At 39.3% G+C, this 14,312-nt stretch overlaps 2 protein-coding genes across 2 annotated transcripts; both read right to left on the bottom strand.

The window, feature by feature from the left end:
• Positions 1-4,467: 4,467 nt before the first annotated feature.
• Positions 4,468-6,556, bottom strand: LOC131363287 (cytochrome c oxidase subunit 7A-related protein, mitochondrial). Its single transcript, XM_058405659.1, has 3 exons — positions 6,412-6,556; positions 4,970-5,104; positions 4,468-4,885 (listed from the first exon to the last, which is right to left on the bottom strand). Exons 1-3 carry the CDS (start codon positions 6,481-6,483, stop codon positions 4,745-4,747), a joined length of 348 nt encoding a protein of 115 aa, XP_058261642.1. The 5' UTR covers positions 6,484-6,556; the 3' UTR covers positions 4,468-4,744.
• Positions 6,557-6,993: 437 nt separating this feature from the next.
• kcng3 (potassium voltage-gated channel, subfamily G, member 3) lies at positions 6,994-14,044 on the bottom strand. The gene is made up of 2 exons (XM_058407033.1): positions 12,973-14,044; positions 6,994-10,502 (listed from the first exon to the last, which is right to left on the bottom strand). The coding sequence occupies exons 1-2, from the start codon at positions 13,635-13,637 to the stop codon at positions 9,857-9,859; spliced, it is 1,311 nt and encodes a 436-aa protein (XP_058263016.1). The 5' UTR covers positions 13,638-14,044; the 3' UTR covers positions 6,994-9,856.
• Positions 14,045-14,312: the final 268 nt, after the last annotated feature.

Raw genomic sequence — 14,312 nt, 5'->3', positions numbered from 1 at the left:
TAAATATATATTTTTGAAAGCATTCTTACTTTTCTGAGCATTTCTTCACACCTGCCTAAAACTTTTTCACAGTACAGTGTGTGTATGTGTGTGTGTGTATGTATGTATGTTTTACACAATGTAGGGGAGCCTGCAGCCTATCCCAGGGGACACAGGGCGGAAGCCAGTGTATGTCATGGTTTGGGGGCCACCCCTTCAAAGATCACAATTGCACACACACTCACACTATTCATAGATGCCAATCAGCCTACAACACATGTCTTTGGACTTGGGGAGGTAACCGGAATACCTATAGGAAGCACCCTTAAACACAAGGAGAACATACAAGCTTCACACACACACACAGGGTGCAGACAGGCATCAAACCGCTAACCCTGAAGTTGTGAGGCAAACAGGCTAACCACTAATCACCCACCTTGGGACATGATGTTATTGGAAAATAATCACACCTTGGAGTGTTATAAAATAATCAACACCCTGGTGTTGATTATTTTCCTATAACAGCATACAACCTTCTGTTTTATTTCTTACACAGAACACTTTGTATTCTCTCTGTGTGCTTAAGTGGATCATACAAACACAAATGAGTTACAAATATCTAAAGGAGAAAAAGGAACAGTTTGTGATTACTAAATTAAATAGTATTATCTCAGTGGGGAATCTGTGTTGTCTCTGGTGAGTTTATCAGAAGTGGGAGGCAGCTAGTGAGAGAAAATGCATACAGAGCCTCAAACCTGTCATTTAGATTGTATAACCCTAGAGACAAGAAGTTGCAATTGATGGATAAGTGTTCAAAGATCTTTTCAGCATAGAAAGAGTCTGTGTGTAATTTCTGCAAAACTATTCTATTCTATTCTATTTTCAGAATGATTGTCCACTTAAAAAGGATGGAGACATTCTGGTCATTCCTCAATGCACAACATTTCAAATGACTTTATATTCTTAATGTTGTTTTGAGCCCAAGCTGTTTTGCTCATGCAGAAATCCAAATATTGACATGACCATTTATTTTGCGTCCTGCAGTCATATTGATTTGCATGTTTAGTTTAGATCATTCATATTCTAAAGTGTGTTTGAGAGTTTGCTTCTCTTTGAATGCAATCCAAAAGTTCTTACATGAGCAGGACACAGTTCTAGTCGCTCACAGGACAAGCTTCTTAATGCAGCTTTGTGTACTTCTGTACTTTTCTTAATATCAATATGTATGTGCCCTCTTTCTGGCAAAACTTCTTGACATCATAACAAGTACAAATATCAAATTTATCTATACAGTATTTTCTAAATGAGATTATTAAACCTATTTATATATTTTTAACTAAAAGTCAGTCTTGTTCGATTGGCAGATAATTTTGCTAATTTAATAAACATTTATTTTTAGAAAGAAGCAAATTTATCTGAACAAAAAGAAATACAAGATTAAAAAGAGTAAAATGTCTGGAAATAGATTAAATAATCATATAATTGGTTTTCTGTGTGTTAAAAACCATTTTTTTCATTGACACTTTACAGCTCCATGGTCTTCAGGTTGACCCTGAGCTTGGGTTACTGTCTGTGTCAAGTTTCACATGATCTCACCATGTTTATGTGGGTTTCCTCCCACCTGTCAAACCCTATGTGATTTAGACCCTAGGTGTTTGTGTGTGTGTGCATGGTCTCCTGTGATGTATCTTGTATTCCCAATTTACACCCAGTATTTTTTGAAAGGTTCCAGATGCTGTATGATCCCAACCAGGATAGAAAGGTTACCGAAGATGAATGAATACATGTTTGTCTGTTCTCCTGAAGGGTGGCAATAATTTTAGCCTTGAGTGTAATATAATATTTTATTGTGTGTTTTCAGAATCTTTATTATGTAAATTGTGACATTGACACCATTATCTGTTGTACATGGACAAATAAAATGAACAAATAAATGACTAATATTAAAAAAAAGGCATACTGGTGGCTTGATGGCTAGCACATTTGCCTCGTACCTCTGGGGTTGGAGGTTTAATTCCTGCCTCAGCATTGTCTGTTTTCCGAGTTTGCATGATTTCCCCATGCTTAAAGGGTTTTCTATTGGGTATTCCAGTTTCATCCCCTAGTCCAAAGACATGCTCTATAGGCTTTTTGGCCTCTCTAAATTGTCCTTAGTGTGTGCATGTATGTGGGATGGGTTGGCACCCCATGTACCCCACCTTCTGCCCTGAATCTCCAAAGAAAGCTCCAGGTTCCCTGTAACTCTGCAAATAAGCGGTTCAGAAAACGGATAACTGAGTGGACCCCTCTTTCATTTTCCACTTTTCACTACTCATGGATTCAGTCCAAGAGAAAGGTAGTACATTATGTTAAAGGCAATGTAGACACAAAGCATATACAGATAAATGTAAATGAGACCGGCACCTGAAAGGAGCCTGCTAGATGAAACGTTAATCACAATCAAAACTCATTGTGTTTGATTGTACAGTGTATCTTCTGGGCACTTCATCACATAAAGTGATGCTATTTATCATTTGCATTTTTGTGGTCATAATGATACATTTATTTCATTGCATAACAAAGCCATGGAATCTTATTATGCAGAATCACTATCAGACTACTATAAAGTCTTTAGAAAGACAAAACTCCTTGAGCTTTACCATTCACCTTGAGTGTATAAAAATCCCACCTGGTTCATTATCCATGCTGAGGGAGTGTCCCCTACTACATATGATAGGGTCCAGGAATAACATGTGAGAGAATAGGGGAAAGTAAATGACAAATTGTTCTGGAAAACACACGCAAGCACATATTCCCCAGAGCAGTGTGAGAACAAGCTTGTCCGAGCCAAGAGAGCAGCAGGGCTGCAGATGGAGAAAAACGATGGCTCTCCTTCAACCAGTCAGATCCACAGGCTGGGGGGTCTCACACCAATCCGACTCCCAACTCCCTGCACCCCCGCAATGTCTGCTCTTTCCCTGCTCTTTCCTCACCCGCTGGTTCATTCTTGATTTGTTTTTTGTTTTTTTATGAGAAATCACAGGTCAGTGAGGTGTGCAAGCTATAAATTGGATGAGAGCATATATTGTACACTAACAATCGTACTGTATACATTTGTATATAACTTCACACATATTGTTAACCACAATAAAGACATCTAAAGTGAAACAGGGATAGAGTGAGGTGTCTGAGTTTCCTGAGCAAACAAACCACTTTCCTTCTCACACCTAACCTATTACACTCGTTACCAGTTGTGCCTGCTGGCAAATTGATTTAGATGTAAAATCAATATCATTGGCAAAGTCAGTTGAATTAGAATTAATACATTTCTGGCAAATCAGGACACACCTGGAAAAAGTCCTTAAGTTTCCATAGTTACAAGATTTCTCTTACATCTCCGTCTCAAACTAAGGAAGATTACCATTGATCGGCGAGGAATAAAAAGTCGTCGTCTCCAGACCATTACTGAAATCTCCAAAGTGTTTATTGATTCACGTTTAACCATCCTTGTGCCTATTCTTGATGCAGTCCGATTAAATCACTACACCAGTTCAGTCTTTGTCACGCTTTCTTTGTCTGTATCTGTGCACAATTTGTGGTATAGTGTAGAGCTTTTAAGCCTAGTGTGATGGATCATTTCAGCTGCTGATGACTCTGTCTAGGGCTGGGTATAAATGGTCTTTCATTACCACAGACGTCAAGCCATAGCAAATAAATTATCCCGTCTCATTGTCATAGACTGCCTTGCACTGCTTTGTATTGTGACAGCCTATCAAACTTCAGCCAACAGTCACGCAAGCAGTCAGCTTCATCATGTATTATTACCACTGACTGCAAAGAAATGTATGAAAATAAAATCTGGAGGAACAATGCTGTTCTGTTGTCATCAGTAGTATAGACAAAGTTCCTGATCATTTTGGTGGGGGGGCTGGGGGGAGAGGCACATTCAAAAGTCTCTTGTTTGTCAGTGAATCCTTTTACAACCGAGTTTCAAACCCTTGTTGCTATGTGAACGAATGGAATGACACAACTACAGTTTGAGTCAGGGAAAAAACAAACATAATACATCATATTCAGTGATCCACAGCAAAGTTTATATGAATATGGAACGAAATCATCCATCATGAATTTCCCATTATTTTAAAATAACAAGAATATATTCACTTAACAAGGATATTCGTACTGAAAGTTATCTTAATCTAACATGGCCATTATTTATGTTCAATAGAAAGTGCTCTGTTTTCGCCTGTCGCACTCGCTGCTCTAGCGTACCGTATTCATTCACAGAGGTGAGACCGGTTGCATTAAAATGTAGCAGCAATCAACAAAACTGTGAGATATAGTTTCCTCCTCTTCTTCACCTGTTGGATGCTTCTGCAGTCCCATTCTTAAAACAGACTCCATCACTGACACTTCCACCATAAACTTAGCTTCAGTGGGCTGTAGGTGGCTGCTGTGTGTGAATGGAATATAAATGCAGAGAAAGCTTTACATTCTATGCTACAGGAATTATATGAATACCCTTTATTCAACAGTACACATTTACTGCTTCTAAAGAATCCAACCATTTGTCCCTTTGTATTAACCGGAGCTTTGCTCAGTGCAGCAGGACTGTTTGCTGTAAATGAGGTCAGAAGAAGAGAAGTAGAGTCCTCCCCATAATCTTCACACATCACTGCCTTTTGTCACATAATGATAAATATATCCCAGGCACACATTACTGTCTCTTTTAAAGTTCATGAATACCAATGTGCGGACGTGCAAACATGCTGGGGAGAATAACCCTTTACTTATTCTTTGGCTGTGCAGCTATATAAAGAGCCACCAAACAGTACAGTGCACCTCCAACAGTCAAAGCTATGGTGGTCCTGTACAGAAGCCGGTCAGGAACGCCGCGCTTAAGGTGCACAGGGATACCATCTGAAGACTGAAAGACAGAGAATAAGCCCATCATTAACAGAACACACATCATTCCAGTAATATATGAACATTCTTTTAAAGTATGGCATACCTGAAATATCTTCTGCAGGTCTGGAACCCTGTTGGCACCCATGTACTCTACAGAAGCTCCAGATCCAGTAATCATTTTAGTTGGGGTAGCAAAGATCAATGTAGAGGCTTCAGTGGGTACATTTGTCCTTAAACCCTGGAATCAGATTACATTCAGTTCATATCAATTAAAGTTGATATTGTTGTCCAAACCACTCAACTAAGCATGGTTTATAGATTTGGGCATGGAAGTGAAATATCTCTGGCAAACAAAATCAATATGTCTAGTGTAATGAGTTTAATTCATGTCTGACCATCATAATTGTATTACATCACTTTACAATAAATTTGTACTCTTGAGACATGAGGCCAGCCTTCAAAGACTGTGGAATCAGTGGCAGACAAATGCACAAAACCCTAGCACAACTGAATGATGTGAATACAAGGATAAAACTGCAAAGATCACTTGTCTACCATTAATCTAATACATCATTAGGCCTTTCATTACGTGATTTTTAAATCCCATGTTCTGTCTGAAATATAATTAATTATGAAAGCCCAAACATCAATAATGCAAAGAATAAATCAAACTTATGTGTAGATAGAGTGAAAGCGATATAATTAATATTTTGCCATTAATTTAAAAATTGATTTCTGCTTGAAGCCTTTCATTTCTGTCTGCTAAGGATGGACCAATACCATACAGAGTGTTGAGTATTTGGGTCAATAATGACCTAATTCATTGAATTGGCTCATTTGTGGTGTGAATGACACAACACAGATCTTCCTTGAGAACATGGGACACAATTCATGTTGTGTCCTGATGCACTGCATAAATTGACACAAAACAGAAGTTTGCAAAAAAAAGTCAGCTTGGTTACTGTGAGGATGTCAGTATCAAATAAGCATCATGTAAGGACTGCACTCGGAGCGCTCTGATATCACTACTGTAACACAAATGTTAAGGTCAGATCAGTACATCCCAGGTATTCCTTGTTGTGGAGGTGTTACTCTCAAGCTTACACTTTCTGCACCTTTAACATTCATCTTCAACCTAGAAAGGTGCATACAGGGTATTAAAACGCTTTGGGCTTCCCAATTATGTACCTTGAATCTTCCAGGTTAAATACACATATCGGAGGTAGATAAGATAATTGCAGTTATATAGAGGGACAATATAAGGGCAGCAGCCCCACGACAGGGCGACAAAAAAAGGGGACATTTTAGATCCCAGTGTACTCTCCACTTTTTTCCTCCCAAAGCCGCTGTGTAAAGTCACGACAGACTCCGGCTGAATATAAAAATCACAACAAAAAGTCAGAACCAAACTTGACCGATACAATGACATATCCAGTGACCGATCCCAGGTCAGCTTTCCAGGCTAGCTCCTCCTGCTCCAGTTAGTCAACACAAATAGTATTGTAGTCCAGTCTTTTATTTCGGATAATTCTTTGTACAAATTACCTGAGGACTATATGCCGTAGAGGAAGCAGACCCGATGAGCCTCTGAGTGAAGCCGCTGAATTTGTAATACATTTCACCGACTGGGTAAAGCGACCTCTGTGTGTCGCACGCGACCGACCGGCTTTTGCTCCTTCTGCTTCTTCCGAGTCTGTCCAACAAATATGACGTCATAGTCATGGGTTAAACTAAAAAAAATATGCCTGTCTCAAGAATATTGTATTTTTTTTTATTTAATATAATACTTTTCATTGCAAAGCATATTACTAACAACAAATTGAATGAAAAGTAGAATCATTTTGCAATATTTACACGATCTTACTGTATTTCAGAGTTTCACTTTTTTTTATTATTACTTTAATGACACTGAAGCTGCACTACAGCTGGCATGGACTACGTTTATCAAAACGTTTTGATCCATTTTTAGGTCAAATCCATAGGAGTGTCATAAGAATATATGATTCATTACCAGAGATTTGTCATAAGGAAAATCTGTCCGGCAGTCAGGACGTAGAAATTATAAGATATTCAACATTTACGTAATTTGATAAAAATGAACTGTGTGATAAAAGGAACCTTTTTGTCTACAGCCACCGTTGACATTTTCAGCAATTTGTACTTCTTCTCTGGGATACCACTCCATAGCAGGAATTCTGACCCAATCATCTAGACATTACACTTTGGCCCTTTGTCAAAGTCTCTCGGATCCATAGAGTTGCCCAGTTTTGCTTGTTTGCTTGCTGGCTAATATTTCCCACCCCTTGAAAGGGACCACTATAACAAAATATTCATTTCACCGTTCATAGTTTTTTATGTATGTGTATATCAGAGAGAGAGAGAGAGAGAGAGAGAGAGAGAGAGATACAATAGTGAGTACAATAATGAAATATTCCCAGAGGTCAAAGTGTAATGTTGAAAGTGGAAGAACTGACATATATCCAGCCAAAATGCAAATGCATCACTTTATTTTCTAAGAGTCCAAATATTTCTGCAATAAAGCCTGCCAAAAATGTGCTAAATATAAAACATATGTACATGTGTTTCTTTAGTAGAGGGCAAGTACATTTTTCTCACATCAAACATTATTTCAGGTTTATCTTTCAGGATCTACAACTAATAGCTGCATGAAGTATTTCATGACACTTTTGCAATATTCATAGCTTCACAGTTACAAAGCAGAATGTATTAAAAAGTTGAATGTGGTGAGACTAATTACCCAGTGAGCACTAAGATGTTAAAAAATGTAGTCTTTTTCAGAGTAAGAATCTGTATTATATCCTTTGATAGAGGTGGAAAAATAAACAGTTGATTGCAAAAGTTTGTATTCCCAGTGGTTCCCCAAGGAAAGTCTGCCAACTTTGCTAACAAGAAGATCCTAGCAGGCAAAGAGAAAAAAATAGCCACAAAACCCTAGAGTATTATGGATTAACAGCGCATATTTAACTGTGATCTACAGAAAGCTTTGGGCAAGCAAGCAGCTGAGTGTCTAAGCTTTATACAATTCTTACAAAATTAGCATATGTGCATGTCCAGTCTGCAGTCTTGTTCATGTCCATATTATGCTGCACATAATAATAAACTTTAACTGTATTTAAACGTTTACTGTTCATCAACTGACATATTTGTAGATCATAGCATCAGTAGAGTACAAAAATACTTTTTTGCTGACACAAATGGTGTCAAAAATAATGTGTCTACCTAGTTATATATACAATATATTATACAATATATATGTGCAGATATCAAATATACTTAAAGCAAATGCTCTTTATTTATTAAAAAAAAACCTGCTCCATCATTTTGTATACAGCTAGCCCATTTCTATTTCCTCCAAGAATATACAGGAGTTTAGACACAGCTGAAGAGGTAAAGAGTAGGCTTCCAAGGGTGCTACTTTTGAATGTCTATACTTTTTTAACATTTGCCATTTTTTGTTCTTTTTTTTGTTGAACTGTGAAAATTCTCATTCACAAATTATATTATATTATGCTATAACATATTATATAACTTTTCTTTTGTCCATTTCGTCACAAGGTATACAAACTATTGCACTCAATTGTAAAAGACTGCATAAAAAATATAATATAATTTAATATACTATATAACATTAAAAAGGACCAATGCAAAATGAACTTTTTTCTGACCAGGATGGTCCAGTGTCCATGAATGTGTCTGGTCAGCTGGTGCTCACTGGGTAATATTATCTTCATCATACCTGTGCAAGGGCCAGCTTTCCTTTCTTTCTGTTTCAAATGTTTACATCTACCAAACATGTGTAGGTATGAGAAATAATGTTAGACAAACCACTGCATGCGTCATTACTTAAGTACATTCCTTCTTAGATTTTCTCCAACATAACATTTGATGCTATCAAGAAAACAAATCTACAGGTGAATGAACTGTGTATTTGCTTTCAATGTAGTCCTAACCACAGATTAGGCAGGAGCCAGTAATGGAGAGAGGCTGGCTTTTGTGCTTGCGTATGTGTATGGTGAAGGAGGAGGAGAGTGACAGCTCTCCGACTGCTGAGTGTGTGGGTGAGGTGTTTGCTAATCAATTTAGTTAACACCTCTCGGTCCGCACAGTCATCTTCTTCGATTGAGATATGGGCAGGTGGTGGCTTTATCCTTGTGTAGCTCAACATCTGATGTTTGTTTCTTGAAGTTAAGGATCAAATGTGGCTGCAACACTGACTGGAATTTTGATTGTTATCCACTAGGACAACAAACTACACCTTGCTGTAGGTTGTTCCTAAACTTTCCAAAACATCCCTTCAGTCGTAATAAATAATTGTTTTCTTTAATGACCTCTGTCTGTTGTTCCTTTCTTCATATCTGGAGCAAATTGATCTGAATTAACAGTCTAATGGGCTGGAGATATTTCACCATGGGAACAAAGTGTTTCTGTTTGTAAAGCCAGACCAGGGCTTTTGAGGAAAAGCCGACAAAGGTCTGGAGAACTGTCAAGACCCGAAAAGGCTTGCCAGACGCCCCTCATAGGTGCCATGCCATCTGGTGCAGGCTGTTGCCACAGTTGTTCTTTTTAAATATCACCAAACAAAAGAGATATACTGTCTCTTTGGGTCAGTTTCATTGGTTTTCACAGAGATGGGCTTAGAACCCTGGCTTATGTAGTTCCTTTGGGTTGTTATGATTGCTGTGTGCTATTCACATTGGATCTCTTTGTATTGTTCTCCTGTCACTTACAATCAAAGTATGAATCACAGTTGTCTGAGGTACTTGTTACCATTTAAACTGGTCAAAATGTAGAGATGCTGCATTTTAGTAGTCATTTTAGTAGTCATTAGTAGTCATTTCTCAGATCATATCTCTATAGTTTAGCTTACAATTCATGAGGCTGTTAAAGGTTTTGTAACAAAGGCACAGAAATATCAGATGAGGGGTAACGGAGATGGACTTTGGACCAGTATGTCCCATAGAAACCAATGTCAGTTGAGAAATTCAGCAGAGAGACTTCGCACGCAGCGTGCTGAGCGGAATTTGAGCTCGTGGTAGCACTGCACAAAGCTGTGGTAGATAAAGGTAATTGGGAGAGCCAGGAGCACAATGCCACTCACGACACACACACCACCCAGCACGCGGCCCGGCATTGTGATGGGATACATGTCTCCATAGCCTACGGTGGTCATGGAGATAATAACCCACCAGCAGGCTGCCGGGATGCTGGCGTAGTCCTCATTGCTGCTTTCCAGATCCAGCCCGTGCTCCAGAAGCTGAGCCAGAGCGCTGAAGATGGCCATGGCAACACACACGAACACCAGCAGCATGACCATCTCACGGTAGCAGCGGCGCAGCGTCAGCCCCAGCGTCTGCAGACCAAGAAAATGGCGTGCCAGCTTAATTAGCCAGAAGATGCGCATCATCCTCAGCACACGCAGTGTGACCCCTGCTCTTTGAAGCTGCGGGTTTTCCCCAGTCAGAGCTGTCATGGTCACTGATACATAGTAAGGTGTTATAGCCAGGAGGTCAATGATGTTCAGAGGCCGCCGTACAAACTCACATTTGTCCCGGGAGACAATGAAACGCACTATGCACTCGGCAGTGAACCAGCCAATGCATACCGCTTCAATGATCCTGGCAGAGAGAGAGAGGACAGAGAGAAAGTGAGTAAAGGACAGTGGTTACAATTCATGCTAATAGCACTACTGCCTGCTCCTTGACAGGTGATTTAGGCTTATGTCTAATTTACAGCATTTAAAATGCAATCATGCAGTCTGAGGATCATACGTTTAAATGTCATCATGCAAATAATGAGTGTCTTTTAGACTTAAACAGCTACACAGATGGAAAGCTTGATGCTGCTCATAGATTATATTAGTCTTTGAAGCTACAGGCATAGATTCCCATTGGCTGAATTATTATGCTGTATTGTAGTATATATTTTTTTGTTGTTATACATTACAGACTTTCAAATTGAGTGATTTTACAGGTCCATTGGACTGACATACACATTAAAAAACAGACACTGGCAGCATAGTGGCATGCTGAAATAAAGAAGTATCAACATCAAGCTTCAGTGTGAAAAAGGGAGAGTGTAGAAATGATGACTTTAAGTAAAACACTGTTGTTTCTGCTCACAAATGCCAGAGTATCAAAGACCAAATCCTTAAAGGTAGGTCTTTTACTTCAGAAGATAAATAGTACTGCACCTTTAAATCCCAGGACATATTCTTAAACTACATTCAGTTTCCCAGATCCCACCATTGTGACTAGCAATAGCACACTGTAGCATTCATTAAATTAGGATCAGTATATTGCTGTTCATAATCTTGTGAAAACATTTACCGCACAACCTCTGGCATTTTTGGCATCATTCATATCTGCATGCATTACAAACTTCAACACTTTTATATTTATCCCCTGTAAGTGCCTCATGAACACACAGTGACACATATCTGACCTCGTGATACTGAAGGACATGGAATCAAGAATGCACAGGACACACAAATTGTCCAAAGACATCAGTACAAAAGAGACAAATGCCAGTGAACATACAGGCTGGAAACAATGGGGGAGAAATATTAGTCAGGGAAAGAGTAACAGGGCTTATTTCCTTCTTGGACAATCTGTCAACTCAGTTGAAATAAGGAGATTTTACACTGCTCATTACACTTGGAGCCATAAATACAAAGGCATAAAATGCACCATTTGAGCATTTCATTTTCCACTTTTTATTGGATGCAAAGAAAAATAAACCTGCTGAAGTCAGCTACTGAAAGAACGAGAGAGAGAGAGAGAGAGAGAGAGAGAGAGTCAATTTTGTATAATTTAAATGTGGGGAATTGGGTATGGACCAAAGTTGCAGTGCAGTGCAGGATGATCAATAAAACACAAAACAAAATACTCTCAAAGTTATAGAGCTCTAGCCTGGTGCAAACAAATATGATCAAGAATCTCATTTGCACAAGGATTTATGATGTTCACATTTATGGATTCATGCTTTCATTAATCACTCTGTCAGCTTGTGTTTTCCCAGATCATTTAGTGATACAGGGCAAGATCTATTGGTAATCAGGCTGAAATTAGGAAGGAATAGAATAGAAACAGAAGGGGAAAATGCTGCAGTGCTGATTATGTTATATTATTGTTGCCTAAAGCATAAGGATTTGGTTAAACAAAGGAAAACAAAGAACAGTTACAAAATTTTATTTGCATCCAATGTATGCATATATATATATATATATATATATATATATATATATATATATATATATATATATATATATATATATATATATATATATATATATAAAATTCAATGTCTGATATTTGGCATGGCCCAGTGATGCCTCATGTCTTTTTATAGCCTACTTTTTTTAAACAGTAGGTGACTACTCCCTTTTTATTCTTTGTAATATATATGTATATGGGAGCCATTTCGCATTAACCACCTGTCTGATTTTGTTCGAGTCTAATCAGGGTTCCTCACATGTGATTTGTAGCGCCACTTATTGGACAATAAGGACACCTCTCCTCTTCAGGACCCCTCTCAGCCTGTTTTGCAGTCTGTTTCGTTTAACAGGTTGAGATCCTACAACTGTAAAATTTATGTTTGTGCAGCTTTTCTTAAATTCTTTACAAAAGTCAATTTAACACAAATTCAGAAATGTGGATAAATGATTTTAATTTGTTTAGTTTTTAGCATTATTAAGCCACGATTATATGTAAGGAACATATTTAAAGATTATTGTTATATTCCATAGTTTATGATCGGGCAATATGCAGTATTGTTGTCTATCAAGTATATAATTTAAGGGTAGCACATGAAAAAGTATTTTATTTACTGCATAAGAAAGACAAACGAAATGAAATGTGACTTTACTGTAAAACAGAAAAATGTTACAATTTGGGCACAGACATGGACACAAAGACAAGACGTTAGGAAATACCTGACAAGACCAGAACATGTGTGTGTGTGAGAGAGAAAGCTTCCCTTCAGCTTTGCTCTTGATTAGGATTTGCACTTTTACTACTACTGTGGTTTGAATTACTACAAGAAACACTTCTCTTTCGCTCCAAATCAAATCGGCGCCCTTTGTTTTACCTGTGCTCCTCCACTGTGTTGTTCTTGGCTGTGTCCCAGTCAGGCAAGGTGCTGGCACACAGGATGACCATGGAAATAATGACAAAAATCACGGAGACCGAAGCAAGGATCTGCGCGGCCACGGAGGACGCAGGCTCCTCGAAGGTCCTCCGCATGCGCTCGAGCCAGCCCGGGTTTGCGCGCTCGGTGCACGATCCCCTCACATCGGACTCTTCATCGCCCACTCGCGAATCCTCCTCGGCTCTCCCGTCATCCTCCGAGAAATACGTGTACGTGTCGGACATGCGGTCGTCCAGGCGCCGCTGGCAGCAGAACTCCAGGTGCGAGCTCTCCAGACCCCAGTAGATCATTTCGTTATAGAAGGAGAGTTCGCACATCCGCGGCACGAAGCGCAGCTTGCCCGAGCGCACATACAACATGATGAACACAAACGCCTCGGAGTGGCGATCAAAGAAGAACTCGTTCCGCTCGCGGTCGTAGTCATCGCACACCTCCAGCACCTCCTTCTCCGATGAACAGCTGTGCAACCGGCTTACTCTCCGGAGTGGGAAATCCTTAATCACCTCTCTGGTGAATGCGTATTTGGTGCCACCGACGTTTAAGATGCATATATTCTTGCCGAACTTCATCTCGGCGTGGCTACAGGCGGATCTCACCTTTCTCATTCAGGTAAAAAGCAGAAGCCGCGTAAAAGCGTGTTCCTTTGGATAATCATTGCAGCGCTGCATGCACTTTTGGCAAGATTGCAGAGGGGAAAGAGTTGCACAGTTTTTGTGTGAAGTGTCAGGATTTTTAGGCGAAGTAGCTCTCTGCTCCGTTCATTTGCTTCGCGTTGTCTTTCTCGTCCCAACTCTAGTTCTCTCTCTCTCTCTCTCTCTCTCTCTCTCACTCTCTCTCTCTCTCTCTCTCTCTCTCTCTCTCTCTCTCTCTCTCTCTCTCTCTCTCTCTCCACTCCTTGAGCGGCTCTCGGTTCCCGTTACGCATATTTAACTCACCAGGGGGAAGGGACCTTTCCAGCAGTTCAGGCGTGACAAATTAATCAGGTGCTTTTCTAATACTGGCAGTGACGTATTTGATCCCACAGAACATATTTGGTTTGTTTGTCGTTTTCTACCAAAAGCGTATACTGTAGTTCATTATTCGGAGTAGCAAAAGGCCCAGGATCAAATTAATATACACTTTGTTTATATAAGTGCAGCAGGAAATTAATGAACAGATTTCATTCAATAACTGTGGGTATTGATTCAGCACTGTGTGCCTTTTGTGTGCCGCAAACTACTAAAATTATTTCCTCACCAAGCTGACAGTTAGAAGGGTTGTAAAATTTAGAAAGGGACCTT

This window comes from Hemibagrus wyckioides, linkage group LG13 (genome assembly GCF_019097595.1).
Source record: "Hemibagrus wyckioides isolate EC202008001 linkage group LG13, SWU_Hwy_1.0, whole genome shotgun sequence".
In the NCBI taxonomy this organism is placed as follows: domain Eukaryota; kingdom Metazoa; phylum Chordata; class Actinopteri; order Siluriformes; family Bagridae; genus Hemibagrus; species Hemibagrus wyckioides.
The sequence above is the reverse complement of the archived record's forward strand: the minus strand, read 5'-3'. Positions and strand labels throughout refer to the sequence as shown.

Bases quoted from the DNA above. Each gene is read 5' to 3' on its own strand.
- kcng3 (XM_058407033.1), bottom strand. From the start codon at position 13,637: ATGAGAAAGGTGAGATCCGCCTGTAGCCACGCCGAGATGAAGTTCGGC. The intron at 10,503-12,972 runs GTAAAACAAAGG...TCTCTCTGCCAG, and splicing joins AACACAGTGGAGGAGCACAG to GATCATTGAAGCGGTATGCA.
- LOC131363287 (XM_058405659.1), bottom strand. From the start codon at position 6,483: ATGTATTACAAATTCAGCGGCTTCACTCAGAGGCTCATCGGGTCTGCT. The intron at 5,105-6,411 runs GTAATTTGTACA...ATCTGATTCCAG, and splicing joins CTACGGCATATAGTCCTCAG to GGTTTAAGGACAAATGTACC. The intron at 4,886-4,969 runs GTATGCCATACT...TCTGTCTTTCAG, and splicing joins ACCTGCAGAAGATATTTCAG to TCTTCAGATGGTATCCCTGT.